Source organism: Pleurodeles waltl, chromosome 6, assembly GCF_031143425.1.
Source record: "Pleurodeles waltl isolate 20211129_DDA chromosome 6, aPleWal1.hap1.20221129, whole genome shotgun sequence".
NCBI classification, from domain to species: Eukaryota; Metazoa; Chordata; class Amphibia; order Caudata; family Salamandridae; genus Pleurodeles; species Pleurodeles waltl.
Genome location: NC_090445.1, coordinates 1,208,163,777 through 1,208,179,993, shown reverse-complemented (window position 1 = coordinate 1,208,179,993; position 16,217 = coordinate 1,208,163,777). Strand labels below are relative to the sequence as shown.

Below are 16,217 nucleotides of genomic sequence, written 5' to 3'. Positions count from 1 at the left end.
TTTGTGCATACCGTGAGGTTAGCAGAATGGCCTGTGTTGCAGCCAGGCCCTGCTTCCCACTCCTAGCTGACAGCCAACTTTATGCTGTGCACAGCCTTTGGCCGTGAGCAGCAGGGGGTTGATCATAGGGCTCAGCCTGCCTCCAGGTCTTGTAGCCAAATGCCATGCAGGCTGCCAACTCCACACTACACAAACCTTTTGCCATGCACAGCATAGGGTTGGCCTTTGGGACATGGGAACGCATCCCATGGGGCCAAAACATATGTGCAAGATGAAAGGGGATGCAGCCCCCTTCCTGGCCCTTATTTAGCCCAGGGGACCCATCCTGCATGGCCAAAGACAATTAAACAGGGGGGGAGCTCATGCATCCCCCCTCCCTAAGCCTTAATAGGCCCTCTGGACCACATTCCCTGGGGCCAAATACCGTAAAACAATGGGGCTATGCCGCACCCCTCTCCAAACCTTCTTGGGATCCATAGACCTCATCCCTGCGGCCAAAATCAAAGGAGAGAAGGGCATGCAGCTCTCTCCCTGGGCTTTTTTATGCCCTGGGGACCCCATTTCCTGAGGCCAAATATCATTAAAAAAAAGGGGAGTGGGCTGTTTACAAAGAGAGGGGGGCTGCATGGCCCTTGGGACCCCATCTACGGGACCGTATTTTTTTTCATTAAAGGGGAGGACGGCCACATGGCCCCTCCTTCCCAAGTTTCATTAGGCCCTGGGGACTCATCCCCCTATATTTATATATAGGCTGCTGGGCCCCCTCCTGAAGCCTATTATGGTCCCGCAGATGCCATCACCTGGGGCCCACATTATTTATAGATAACTATAACACGCTCCCCCGTCATGCACAATTTTCTCATCAATAATAATATTATCAATGATGCTAAAGAAGATGTCATGAATAGTGTATATGTGGGGTAATATGTGGGGTAATTAGTTGGGCATTCCTAGGGCGCGAGTTATAGTTAACTTAGGACACGAGTTATAGCTACTTGAAAAAACGTTATCTATAACAGATGAACGTCTTTGGTTTTGTGCTTGTAAAAAGAACTTAACTAAAATGTCCCTCTAACCTTTGTTTTTTTCAGTGAATTTCTAGTTTTTTTTTTTTAACCCCGCATACATCCAGCACTGCACCATGCACAGCCTTTGGCTGGGAGCGGGACAGGTTTGTCCACAGGGCCTGGCCTGCGGCGAGGCCCGGAGGACAACCCCCCCGTAGGCATGTAACCTCGAGCCACGCATGGGCGCAAGCCATCTGCAGCACCCCCACCCACCCCCATATCCATCCAACCTCCCACCACAGATGGCCTGCCAGAGGGCAGGAAAACGGATGAAAAGTCTGCTCTCAGCGAGTGACAGCAGCCTTCCTGCTTCCGCCCACTGCAAGAGGACTTACAGTTTGCATCCCTTGGTGGGAGCTGTCACGATTTCGTGGCAAAATTGAAAAAGAAAAACTGTTTTGGCACCAAGCAGGTTTCCAGGGGTACCCCAGCACCAGGGCTAGAGGGTCAGGGTAGATCTACCCTGTCTTCTTTTCTTTATTTTTAAGGTTGTTTTTGGGGACTTGGCTGAGTCCAAAATGGCTGCCAACACTTCCTGGTTGAAGTGTTGGCAGCCGATCAGATATCAGCACGGGACTATTGGATCTGCGGAGGATTCGTGTCCCTAAATATCTGTATTTCTTTTGTTTTGCCCACCCCCTTTACTTTGCCCGCTTGATTAATCACTCCAAAACGTTTCAACGTAGCAGCTCAACTGTCGTACTTGTTTTGAAAATTTTGTGAAGATTCGTCAAATGGTGCCAAAGTTATTAAGTTATTGGCAAAATAAAAAACAATTTTACTAAGGAAACTAGGGCCTACCTGTAACTACATACTGACAGCTGCCAGTAGGTGATATGTATAGCTATATATATATATATGAGAGAGAGAGAGGTATAGATATAGATATATATATAGTTAGGACCGTCTTTTCCATGGACAGAGTGTTTTTTTTGTTTTTTTTTGCCAAAAACTTTGGCGCTGCTTGAATCTTCGAGAAATTTTCAAAACCTATACTTCAGTTGGTTCAGCTGCTGTATTGAAAGATTTGGGTGAGCTGTCAAACGGGGCAGAGAAAAAGTGGGGTCCCAAAACACTTTTTCCCCATTCTATGTCAATTGGAATTTTTGAACACGGCTACAGTCCGAAGCACTGGGCGGAATTACACCAAGTTTGGCAGAAAGCTCTAGGCCTAGAAAGAGTAATATTTGTTATTTGGTTTAAATTCCATCAAACGTTTTGGAGATATTTAAGGTAAAAAAATATAGATATCTAGTGGCGTGGATCCAACTGTCCCCATGCTGATATCTAAATGGCTGCCAATGCTTCAAAAAGGAAGTGTTGGCAGCCATCTTGGGCAGTCGAGTCCCAGCTAAAAAAAGTGTAAAAAAAAAAAAAAGAAAGGGGGTAGGGGTAAGGTCACCCTAAGCCCCTATCCTTGGTCTAGCAGTCCACTATGGACACCGTCAGGTCTAAAAAGCATTTTGTTTCTTTAAATCTCGGAAACATAATTGGATCTAGATCAGCAGATTTTTCAGAGATTTTAAAAATAAAAAGGGCGGTCTCCTGCCCTTTTATTTGATCCTTGCGTGGGCCAGGTCCCAGGAGCACTGAGAAAGGATGGAGGTGCAGGGGACCCCCTCCTTGGGTTTATATTAGCCCCGGGCGAAATAACAAGCGTGTGCTTGCACAAGCAGGGCCCTGGGGACCGACACCTCCCCGGGGCAAGTTAGTACAATTAATGGGAGGGTGCGCGCCCCCCCTAGCCCTGGGAATGGCCCCCTCCCTTGAGCTATTTATTTAAATTAAGAGGGGGCTGCGATGCCCCCGCAGCTCTGGGGACCAACAACTCCCTGGGCCTGCAATGAAAGAATGACAGGGGTCCATTGTGGACCCCTGGGGTCCACCATCTCCCCAGGACAAATTCAATGTTGGGGGGCCTGTACAGGCCTTTTCGTGAAGCCACAGATGGCCCTGGGGACTGCCCCCCCTCAGGGCCGGTCCCTGATATGTCCCGACATAGCTGTTTGCTCTGACTTGGAGGTAGCTTTGACAGTTCCCGCAAAGTCAGAGTAGATACCCTTGGTCCAGCAAGCGAGAGCTGTCAAACAGCTCTCACTTGCTGGAAGCAGACGTTTCCTGTGTTCCCCTGCCCACTGAGATGCGAGCAGGGAAACAAAGGAAAATATTGCTTTTGCAGACAGGGAGTTGCATGCTTAGCAACTCCGTGTGTGCAAAAGCAATGCCGGCTCCTGCAGGAGGCGGGGAAATGGCTGGAACCTCGGGGGCCTTCAGGCTCAGCCGGCAGTCCCATTGCACACTAGGTGCCCTGTGGGGCACCAAGGACAGATGTCCAGGCCCCGCGGATGGGGTCCCTGGGGCCAAAATCAGCTGGGGGCCCCTCCTCCACTTATTGAAGGCTGAGGCCCGAGTGATAGCGTTCCTGGGTCCAAGATCGGCCCAGGGAGGGCTGCTTGTAGGAGGCTGGCCTGGCTTATAGTGGGTACCTGATGGTACTTACACCTTGTGCCAGGTCCAGTTATCCCTTATTATTAGATTGATAGTGTTCTAGCAGCTTAGGCTGATAGAGGTAGCTATAGCAGAGCAGCTTAGGCTGAACTAGGAGACATGCAAAGCTCCTACTATACCACTTATATCACTTAGCACTATATCATAAGAAACACAATACTCAGAGTTACTCAAAATAAAGGTACTTTCTTTTAGTGACAATATGCCAAAAAGTATCTCAGAGGATATATACTCCCTTAGGAGGTAAGTAAAATACACAAAATATACACACAAACCAAAACCAGGTAAGTAAATAGTTAGAAAAGTAGTGCAAACACTGTAGAACACAATAGAATGCAATAGGAGACAATAGGCCTAGGGGCAATAAAAACCATATACTCCAAAAGTGGAATGCGAACCACAAATGTACCCCAGGTCTAGTGTAGTGTGTAGAGGGTCGCTAGGAGTGTAAGAGAACACAAAGGGTGTCCAAGATACCCCACCCCAAACCCAGAAAAGTAGGAGTAAAGTTACCCTACTAAACCAGAAAGACAGTAAAGTCGAGAAAGGGGATTCTGCAAAGGCAGCAACTGACTGCAAAGCACTGAAGACGGATTCCTGGACTAAAGTACCTAAAAAGGAAGGGGACCAAGTCCAAGAGTCACGCAAGTGTCCAGGGCGGGCAGGAGCCCACTAAACCCCGGATGAAGGTGCAAAAGGGCTGCCTCTGGGTGGAAGAAGCTGAAGATTCTGCAACAACGGAAGGTGGCAGGAACTTCTCCTTTGGTCAGAAGGTGTCCCACGGCGTGCTAGAGGATGCAGAGTTGTTTCCACGCAGAAAGACCGCAAACAAGCCTTGCTAGCTGCAAGAGTCGCAGTTGAGGATTTCGGGTGCTGCCAGGGCCCAGGAAGGTCCAGGAGGTCGCCCCCTGGAGGAGGAGACAGAGGGGGTGCTCAGCAATAGAGAGAGCCCATGCAGAAGCAGGCAGCACCTGCAGAAGCACCTGAACAGGCATTCAGAAGATCTGAGCACAGCGGTGGTCTCAGCACAACAAAAGAGGGTCCCACGAAGTCAGAGTCCAACTCAGCGAGTTGGGCAATGCAGGACGAAGTTCTGGGACCTGGACTAGGCTGTGCACAAAGGAAATCTTGCAAAAGTGCACAGAAGCCCTAGCAGCTGCAGTTCACGCAGAACACATGATTACTGTCTGGTGTGGGGAGGTAAGGACTTACCTCGACCAAATTTGGACAGAAGGGCCACTGGACTGTCGGGACACTTGGATTCAGCTCCTGTGTTCCAGGGACCACGCTCATCAAGATGAGAGGGGACCCAGAGGACCAGTGATGCCGAAGTTTGGTGCCTGCGTTGGCAGGGGAAAGATTCCATCGACCGACAGGAGATTTCTTCTTGGCTTCCAGTGCAGGGTGAAGGCAGACAGCCCTCACAGCATGCACCACCAGGAAACAGTCGAGAAAACCGGCAGGATAAGGTGCTACAATGTTGCTGGTAGTCTTCTTGCTACTTTGTTGCGGTTTTGCAGGTGTCCTGGAGCAGTCAGCGGTCGATCCTTGGCAGAAGTCGAAGAGAGAAGTGCAGAGGAACTCTGGTGAGCTCTTCCATTCGTTATCTGATGAGAAACCCACAGGAGAGTCCCTAAATAGCCCTCAGGGGAGGATTGGCTACAGAGAGAGGTAAGCACCTATCAGGGGGGTCTCTGACTGCTGGCACTGCCCACTCAGAGGTCTCCATTCTGCCCTCACACCTCTGCATTCAAGATGGCAGAGGTCTGGGACACACTGGAGGAGCTCTGGGCACCTCCCCTGGGGAGGTGCTAGTCAGCGGAATGGTCACTCCCCTTTCCTTTGTCCAATTTCGTGCCAGAGCAGGGCTGGGGGATCCCTGAACCGGTGTAGTCTGGCTTATGCAAGGAGGGCACCATCTGTGCCCTTCAAAGCATTTCCAGAGGCCAGGAGAGGCTACTCCTCTCAGGCCCTTAACACCTATTTCCAAAGGGAGAGGGTGTAACACTCTCTCTCAGAGGACATTCTTTGTTCTACCTTCCTGGGACTGGGCTGCCCAGGCCCCAAGGGGCAGAAACCTTTCTGAGGGTTGGCAGCAGAGATAGATGCAGAGAAAACCCTAGAGATCTAGTTCGGCAGTACCCGGGCTCTATGCTGGAGCCCCGGGGATGCATGGGATTGTCCCCCCAATGCCAGAATGGTATTGGGGTGACAATTTCATGATCCTAGACATGTTACATGGCCATGTTCGGAGTTACCATGGTGACGCTACATATAGGTATTGACCTATATGTAGTTCACGCGTGTAATGGTGTCCCCGCACTCACAAAGTCCGGGGAATTTGCCCTGAACAATGTGGGGCCACCTTGGCTAGTGCCAGGGTGCCCTCACACTAAGTAACTTTCCACCTAACCTTCAATAAGTGAGGGTTAGACATATAGGTGACTTATAAGTTACTTAAGTGCAGTGTAAAATGGCTGTGAAATAACGTGGACGTTATTTCACTCAGGCTGCAGTGGCAGTCCTGTGTAAGAATTGTCAGAGCTCCCTATGGGTGGCAAAAGAAATACTGCAGCCCATAGGAATCTCCTGAAACCCCAATACCCTGGGTACCTAGGTACCATATACTAGGGAATTATAAGGGTGTTCCAGTGTGCCAATGAGAATTTGTAAAATGTGTCACTAGCCTGCAGTGACAATTTTAAAAGCAGAGAGAGCATAAACACTGAGGTTCTGGTTAGCAGAGCCTCAGTGATACAGTTAGGCACCACACAGGGAACACATACATGGCACACTTTATGAGCACTGGGGTCTTGGCTAGCAGGATCCCAGTGACACAGGCAAAACAAACAACAAAAATGGGGGTAACATACCAGGCAAGATGGTACTTTCCTACAGTGCTGCACGCGGCCAATGGAATTGTAGTGGGTCCCGGGGGATATGGTTCCTAGGGCTAAAATGGGCCAGGGGAGGGGGGACCACACGGCCTCCCTCCTTCACACAGGCCATTAACCCAACGAGTTAGCACTTACTATTAGAAAGTTCTCCTGTTCGATAGACATTTTGTGCAAACTGTGGGCTCTTGTTGGATAAACGAGCAGGTGAGCATCCATTCTGGCCATGATGCATATGTCACAGAAAGGAAACCCCAACAGGAAGCACTTACAAGTATAAAGTACCAGGTGCCCCAGCACAAATATAGATGTAGTATGTGCCCCAGTTGAAGCTCCACTTCTGGAAGGGACAAATGATCCTAACTCCTGCGCTTGGCAAAGGCAAAACAAGTGTGTTTACTCCACGATTCGATATTGAAAACCTATCTGAAATCCTTCGTGGAGGTGAATGTATCTTTCACCTATTGGAGCACAATCAGCCACTCACACGTCCACTCTCACACCCATATAGACCCTCTCACACCCGACACTCTCATAGCCACTCCAACACCCAGAGACACCCTTTCAAACCTATTCTCACACCAAAACAGACAGGCCCTGCGGCTAACTCAGTTCGCGTGGCCAAAGGCCTAATCTTAGAGCCCTATGTGGACCAGTCAGGCCCATACGACAAATCCCATGCTAAAAATCAAGCAATACTGATAGATATTGTCATGGACAATGGCTTGATTGATCCGTGGTGCCTGACACATTCAAGAGATAAGGAATGAACTTTTCCTTTGTGTGTGCATAGGATGTATTCAGTAATTGACTACTTTCTCCTCAACCACCATATATTCATCATGGAGCAGGACTGCAGGATAGGGAGGAGAGATTATCAGACCAAACTCACCTGATAATAGAGCTGAAATTAGGCTATTTTGCACCCACCACTAAACACTGGTGTTTGAATATGTCCCACCACATACTACCCAGATATAAGTAGAAGCTTACAGCCCATCTGTGCCAATATTTGGATGATAACAAGGCCATTGTCTCATCACCCCAAGTTCAATGGGCAGCGAGGATGAACGCCATGAGAGCTGAACTGATAAGGGACTCTGCCCAGTGGAAAAAGACGACACAGGAGAAACAAAAACAGTTGGAGCTGGACTTCCACACACCTATGAACCACCCCCAACTTCTGCAACAACTCAAAAAAGCAAGTTTGTCCTGGACTCCCACTTTACCTATCAATCAGACTATGCCCTACTGCATTTAAAGTGGCAGCGCTATCAACAAGGGGAAAAGGCCAGAGACCGACTGGCAGCGCAGCTCCATTAGTCAGAGGCCCACATAGCAATACTAGCCATAAGGGACGAGAGACGTTGTTTGATCATTCACCTGGTAGAAACAGCTGAGACATTTTCTAAGCAACCTGTATAGTTCAGAGGTGCACAAGAGTCCACAGAATGAACTGGCATTTATCGAGTGTGTGCACCTCCCTACCCTCTCAGAGAATGGCAGACAATTGCTTGAAGTGGAAATACCTGAAGATGAGATCTGTGAACCAATAGGGGACATACCCTATAACAAGGACCCGAGGGGAAGATTAGTTCCTTCCCAAATTTTACAAATTAAACAAACAGACAATTGTACCCTTGTTATATAAAGTCTTTAAAGAAGCTGAACATAAGGATAGGCTATGTGCTGAATATAATAAAGCGATCATTAGCCTTATTTTAAAGGCATACAAGATCTCACCCAATGTGCGAATTATTGCCCTATATCGTTAATCAATATGGACATGACAAAACGTGGCCGACATGTTAGCAACCCAACTAAAAAAAGTTATGCCAAACCTTGCCCTTGTCTCATAGGTAGGCTTTGTACCCAGCCTATCATCAATAAACCATTTGCAATTAGTGACGGACAACTTACTTACCTTTGGTAATACCTTATCTGGTAGGGACAATATCTAGTTGAGGATTGCTTACTTTCTAATTTCCCCAGGCGTCAGTCTGGATCTGGAGATTCTTCTCAAGCAGTACCAGTGTGCGCTGTTAGGTGTCATGGATCTCCTCTGCGTCTGTCGTCGGTGTTGTCCAGGCTAGATATGACACTGCTGATCCTATATCGGCGCCACCCCGGGACACTGGTGTCAGTTTCTTTTCACAACTTTCCACTCCAGAAATGCAGAGCCATGAAGAACACTGACCACTGGTGCGTCAAAATTGAGGCCTGAAAGGGTAGTCCCTGCCCCTAGATATCGGTTCGCAGAGTGGGTAGGATGGGTGGGTCAGTAAGGAATATGCAACTAGATATTGTCTATACTAGATAAGTTGTTACGGAACGTAAGTAACTTGTCCACCTGATAGAGCCACCTAGTTGCAGATTCCTTACCTTAGAATACATACCCAAACAATACCATCCTGGAGGGTGGGTCTGCAAACTAAGATCCTACTAGAAAGTCATGCAGGACCGAATGGGCAAATTACCTGTCCCTACTGACCTGGCTGCCCAGGCAGTAGTGTTTGGTAAACATGTGCAGAGATGCCCGCATTGCCACCTGACCGATGTCAAGGACTGGCATTAGTTGAAGCTGTAACTCCTGTAGAATGAGCATGAAAACCTTCAAGTGGTTGCTTCTTGGGCAGTATATAGCAGATTTTAATGCAGAATACGATCCATCAGGAGACGGTTTGCTTCAGCACTGCCCGACGTTTCTTCACACCCACAAAACTGACAAAGATTTTATCATCCACCCGGAACTCTTTTGCATGATCAATGTACAGCACAAACATTTTTTGGGGCCCAAGCGGTGGAGTTTTTCCTCTTCCTTAGAAGGATGTAGGGGTGTGTAAAAGGTAGGAAAGTGATGGATTGGCCATCTGGCATATGTCACTAGCAGGATGCAGGAGGCCATGAGGCCCAGCAGCCTCAGAGTCATTCTCACCAAAATCCAGGATAGAGGCTGAAACATCAATATCATATCCTAGATATCCTTGACTCGCCACTCAGGAGGATAAGCCCAAAATTCCACTGTGTCCAGAACTGCTCTGATGAAGGGAAGCATCTGAGAGAGAGTCAGGTGTGACTTCAGCCCATTTATAGTTAACCTCAGCGAATGCAGGAGGTCTGCCGTAGTCTGGAGGTGGGAGACGACAGCCTGGGATGAGCATGCCTTCAGCAGCCAATTGTCAAGGTAGGGTAAGACTGAAACACCTGACCTGCGCAGATGAGCTGCGACCACTGCCATCACCTTGCTGAACACCCAAGGGACACTGGTAAGGCTAAAGGGAAGCTGGGTGAGCTGAAAGTGCTTGTGGCCTACCGTGAACCACAAGTAATATCTGTGGGCAGGCAGGAGAGGAATACGGGAGCAAGCAACCTGCATGTCTGACTCTACCACCCAGTCTCCTGGGTCCAGAGCAGATAAAACATAAGCCAGAGAGAGCATTTTGAACTTCTCCTTCCATAGGAGGGCATTGATGGACTGAAGGTCTAGGATAGGGCAGAGGCCCTTGTCCTTTTTGGGCACTAGAAAATAGAGGGAATGGCAACCATGACCTACTTCCTGCATGGGAACCCTCTCTATCGCTTCCTTGGCCAAGACAGCTGCAACTTCCTCCTGGAGAAGTGCCAAGTGATTCTACATCATCTAATCATAGGATGGTGGCATGGATGGAGAGGTAGACTTGAAGGGGAGGAAGTAGCCCCTTCGGACTATCTGCAAAACAAACCTGTCTGACGTGAAGGACTGCCAGAGGAGCAGGTGATGGCGGATTCTGCCTCCGACTGGCCCCTGGTTAGGAAGAGTCAGACTAGAAAGGTTTGGAGGCAGCTGCAAGGAGGGCAGTGGACTGGCCAGACTGCTGGCTCCCTGAATTACGAGGGCGGTGGATCCCACATCCCGGGCCACGCAAATGCTGGGCAGCATGCGTGGCACAGTGGCTGCAGAGCAATGGACGTGGGCGGGAGCCCCTTCCGTGGCTACGAAAAGGGCAAAAAGCAGTCTGAGGGGGACGAGGGCCCACCGCGAGTCCCATGGACTTTGCTGTAGCACGAGAATCCTTGAAGCGCTTGAGTGCAGAGTCTGCTTTTTCTCCAAAGAGATGGGTGCCATCAAATAGTATGTCTATAAGATTGGCTTAGACATCCTCCAAAAAGCCAGACGTCTTCAACCAGGCATGGCGCCTAAGGGCCATTGTTGAGGCAACCGCTCTGACCATGGTGTTGGTTGTGTCCAGTCCACATCGGATTGTGAACTTTGCTGCGTCTCTCACACCAGCAACTGCTTAGGAAAGTACAGCCCGGGCCTCCTCTGTAGTCTGGGGCAGCACTTGCGCAACCATATCCCACAGGGTGTGGGAATAACAGCCCAAAAGGCATGCAGTGCTCATGGACCGCAATGCCAGGCTGGCGAAAGAAAACATCTTCTTCCCTAGTGTGTCCAGGTTTGTGGATTCCCTATCAGGGGGTGTGAAAGCAAACACACCCTGGGAAGTGGCGGCTTGGATAACCAAGCTCTCAGGGTTGGGGTGTTGTGTAAGGAAACTTGGGTCACCTGGAGCAGGGCGATGGCAGCAGGAAATTGTCCTGTTCACAGGAGCACCTGTGCTGGGTTTAGACCAGGTACCCAGTAGGACACCTGCAAGGGCTTCATTGAAGGGGAACAAGGGTTCAGAGAATGAAGCTTCAGGCTGAGGCACCTCTGTCAGGAGGTTAGTCCTGACTGCTACCAAAGGCAGCTCAAAGTCCAGGACCTCAGCTGCTCTTTGTGCTACCATAGAATATGAAGCACTCTCCTCTGTAGCCACGGTAGAATGGTAAAGCTTGCCATTATCTGGGAAAATGTCCAGTCCACTGGCTCAATCCAAGTCCATAGGCTAGTCCCTAGGGTCTTGGAGCTGGTATTTTAAAGGGTCCAGGGACCCTTCCCATTCGCCACCGTACCACAGCCCATAAAAAAACAGGCTCAGGATCCAACATAGGAGACATGGCTCCAGTTGGCGCCAGAGTAGGAGGATGCATGACCCGACACTTGGAAGCATGACTTCGGGTCATTGTTGTGTTCCAAACACCAAAGGCACACGAGGTGCAGATCCATCATGGAAATCTCCAGATTACAAGATCCGCAGGGCTTGAACCTGATATTCCTAGATTAAATCCTCAACACACCAGGAGTTATACAATTCAAAAAAACTTTGACAAAAAGTAAAAAGAAGGCCAGCCAAAAAATGACTGAGGGGTTGCTTTCTTCAGAGCAGAGCTGGCTGGTTTGGAAAGAAAAGAACTGATGTCAGTGCAACAGGGTGGCACCTATATAGGACCAGCAACATCATATCTGGCTCAGATGATGGTAATGACGGATGTGGAGCCGATCGACACCACCTAAGGGTGCGCAGGGGTACTGCTTGAAAACAATCTCCAGATCCAGACTGACACCTGGGAGAAATTCTAAGGTATGGAGTCTACAACTAGAAGTCTCTATCAGATAAATGTCTTATGGCAGGTAAAAGAAGACCTGGATTACAAAATTCCTTTGTCCATGGACATTGAAAAAATGTTCAACTGGGTTGAATGTGAATACTTATTCCACAATTGGAAAGGGCATGGATGGGTCCAAAGTTTCTGGTAAAAGTAAGGTGGTTGTACTCCAATTCGACAGCACAAATACACTGTGGGGGATATATTTTACAGAACTTCACTATGCACAAGGGGACACTGCAAGGATGCCCACTGTCCCCACTACTGTTCCAGGGAGTCCTGGAGATACTGGTGTTGTGGAGCCATTTTAGCAATGTCTGTGGGCGCGTTATTTTAGCAACTAGGCCTGCTGCCTGTGCCCTTTAGCCTAGTAATGTTTCATTTTATGTTATTTCATTCTTTTAGAAACTATCACATTTGTGATGATGCTTTATTTTCCTTTATCTTGCTGTCCTTTTGCTTAAGAAAGCATTTACATTACTTAGCACAACATTCTTTCACTCACTGCTTTCTTCAAGCCTGCAACAAGATAGCATTGCCGGCATAAGTGGTACACCATGTCTCTAACATTTCACAGAAACATAATTATTTTTAGCTAGGGACACTTTTCTCAGAACACTAGCTGTTTTGTTATCAAATATCTCTCTGTTCCCTGCACATTAGGAGGAGGGTTCAGCCAGATGACCGCACCTGCATGCTGTCTGACTTTGTTACAGCTGTTTGCTGAGTCTGCTGATTCCCTGGCCTATATGGGGATGGTGTCTCAATAGAAGACAGGCTCCTTCACTACTCTGATACTCCGGTATGGGGGAGATGATGTCTTCCCAGGGGGTCCTGAAGGGCATATTAGGGCTTATCCTGTGGTGCTCTAACATATGACATTAGTGATGTAGGTAGGAATCACACCTCTTGCATAGTGACAGTATGGTTGGACTTCACTTTTCTTGTCACCATTTTGCTACTAGTATGTTTTATCATCATAATTATTGCATTTCATGTTATTTTATCTAAGAAGTAGCTGATTCAATAAATCTTAATGTCTTTGCATGTGTGAGACAAATGGAACTGAGAGAAAAGGATGAGATCTGATCTATCACAATTTCCCTGAGAAGTCACAATATCATATGCCTAGTTGCCACAAATCATCCATGCTCGTGGGCTGAGGGGAGGAGCTTCTAGCTGGTTGGAAACGGTTTAGGCCGACAGTTGTCACATGGTGTGGAATTGAGCTCAGTTACCCACAATTCAGATGAGTCTGCAGCCCAAATCCAGCAGCCTTACTGTTACAATGAAAGCCAACCCGACACTGGTGACCGCAATTACACAGAATCACCAAATAATGGAACTGAGACCTTGGCAGGGCCAACAAAAATGTCATTATATGCAGATGATATCTTCCTAACACTCAGCGACCTCGACGACTCAATACTACATTTTGAATCTTTATTTGATTCCTTTTCTGTTGTTTCTGGACTCAGAATCATTTGGAGTAAGAGCGAAGTACTATCTATACATAAATACCTGACCAGAAGTGCAAACAACAACTATGATTTTACTTGGAAGACCTCCAATTTGAAATACCTGTGCATTCTTGTCAACAGAGACCTGGAAAACCGACAATCAGCAACCACTGGAGACAAGTACTAAAAATGACTTCTTCAGATGTTAGCAAGGATACAGGTTGTTAAGATGGTGACAGACAGTAGGTTCAGCTATGTGCTAGGCACAATGCCCATCTCGATACTTAAAGAGGTGCTACCTAAGATAAACAAAAGCATCAAGATGTTTGTATGGGTGGGCAAAAACTCAGAGTAAAACCCTCAAAACCACACACAGACACACAGAGTTACAACTCCTGGATATGTACCTGTACTATCCCCCACACTACATGCTGCAACTGGTGTATCTGCTTACTGAAAGCACTGAACTGCCTCTGTGGGTGCCTATGGAATGCTCCACCTGGGCTGGGCATACTGTCTAGCAACAAAACCCCAGGTGCCCACACAAGCTCACCTGCGACTAAGGTGATGTGACTAACCTGGAGGAATTCTCATAAATTGTTAAGAATGGATGACCGCATACACCGCAGCCTGCCACTGTTGTCCAACATGGCTATCATTATAGGGTAGAAGGTAGTTAACTGGGCTCCATGGGAAACCTGTGAGATTAGTATGATTGGTGACCTTTCTGGGGAGGACGGATAGAAGTAATTTGAGACTCTCTGCTCAGATTTCACACAATACTAGCAATACAGATATCTACAGCAACGTCTGCCTAGAGGCTTGGTCCAGACACCCACTACTCTGCCTAAGTCACCAACTTTGAAATACTTTATAACACTGGAATAATCCAAAGGCATAGGCTCTAATACCTACCAGATCTTTATCGATACATTGTATTCAGGGACAACTAACCATGAGATTAAGGTATACTGGCAGGCGAGAATAACTAGAGGTTTCACAGACAACAAATGGTTGGCTCTCATGGAACATCATGATTATGCCTTGAGAGAAGCCAAGCTACTGTACTCATACTTCAAAGTGCTTAACAATAGGTACTTGTCCCCACATAAATTGAAGAAAGCCTGGCTCACAATAGGTGATATTTGCAGGAGATTGCTGCAGATGCAAGCCCCAGAATGTGACCGATCTTCTCCACATATTGTGGTCCTGTACACAACTGGAACAATATCTGGGACACACAGCACCAGTCTATGTCACTTAGTCGGTTCGGCCAAACAAGCCACATTACACAACATGTCTGACTGAGGCGATGCTTCCTCCCATTGAATGATATGGATGTCGACAACCCTTATGTTGGCAAAAATATACATCTTTAACCGCTAGTGCACGCTGAACAGGCCAATGCACCAAGAATGGACGACTCTGCTCTACAGATTAGCCACATTGGAGAGACAAGTCTACAAAATCCAAGACAGGCTTTATATCTTTGAGAGTGTCTAGGGCCCATCCATGCAGCTTACGGATCCATTGAGCGCAGACCCTCGTTACATGTGTCCCTGGATCATCACCATCGGCACTGTAGGTCTGAGGTTGAGATGGAATGGAATGGGGTTGGGAATAGGAAACGTCTGCGAGGATTTCATGCATATGATGAATGGTAGCACTTCCTTTTTGGCTTCAGGAAACTGGGGGAAGACATCCCCTCTATTATTATTGTCTGAAAGAAGGTGATATCTACCTATGTTACGGAAAGTCTGAGAAGTGTGAAAACTTGTGTTCGTTTGCTTTGATTACAAAAATTGTTTACATTAAAAGACTGAGTGTGAGACATATGAATTCTCTGTTGACACGGTTTTTAACAAGGGAATGGAAGGACTGCCATTCTAGAGTGAAATGTACCATGTTTTATTCCTGTTCTTGCTATGCTGATGTTCTTTATGCAATAACGAAGGCCTATACCCTATGCCAGCACCCAAGGGGTTTATTATGATGAACATCAGTAAAGAATGTATAAAAAAAGAGTGTGAACTGTGCACATCCTGATCTTGCTCTTAAACATGGTACTAGTGAATTTAAAGTACATACAATAAAACTAACTTCAAAGAAAAGAAAAAAAGAGGCAACTTTAGTCTGAAGAAGGGGCATGTTGCTTATAATTCCCCAGTAGGTGTATGTGGTTGCATTGATTTAACACAGTGACAACAATTAAAATAACACCACGTTAAATCCAACATAGCATACCATAAAGATGCTTTCTTCCATTTCCTAATCTTCTCTTTCCTTACCTGATCACGCATTCCGTCTCTCTTCGGCACCCTTTCCCGACCTTTCCTTCCTACTGTTCTTTGCAAATCATGAATTGTGAGGTAGAAGATAAGGCTTTGTGATATCATTCACGGTTCACTTAATTTTTCTTTATACATGACAAAGCACTCTCAGAAAACCCAAAGTGCATGACAAAATGATACGCACGTTACATATAATTACATTGTATTTCTCACCTGGCTCATCCACTGATCGAGGTTCTAAAGGTAGAAAAAAAGAAAATCACGTATCAGAAGTTAATATTTTTTCGTCCTAAAATAATGTTTGACTCAATACTAATCCTACGTCTATTCGTCTTCTAAATATATTTGGTTCACTACAATGAAAAAAACATGTGTCATTTTATCAGTAATATATATATGTATATATGTCTCAACGGAAGGGTTACAACAGGGCACTTTAAAATCGAAAATGCAGTCCCGCTTCCGTCATTGGCCTTTCCAAGTGCTACTGTCGAGGCATAGCAGGCGAGCGAAAACTTTGCAGGGCAT

General features: G+C 47.2%; 1 protein-coding gene across 1 annotated transcript in view; it reads right to left on the bottom strand.

The window, feature by feature from the left end:
* The window catches only part of MYPN (myopalladin), a 2,801,288-nt gene that overhangs the window by 1,487,506 nt on the left and 1,297,565 nt on the right, over positions 1–16,217 (bottom strand). The window contains exon 8 of the mRNA XM_069240514.1: positions 15,903–15,926. Coding sequence (XP_069096615.1) covers positions 15,903–15,926 — 24 coding nt within the window. The remainder of the gene's footprint in view (positions 1–15,902; positions 15,927–16,217) is intronic.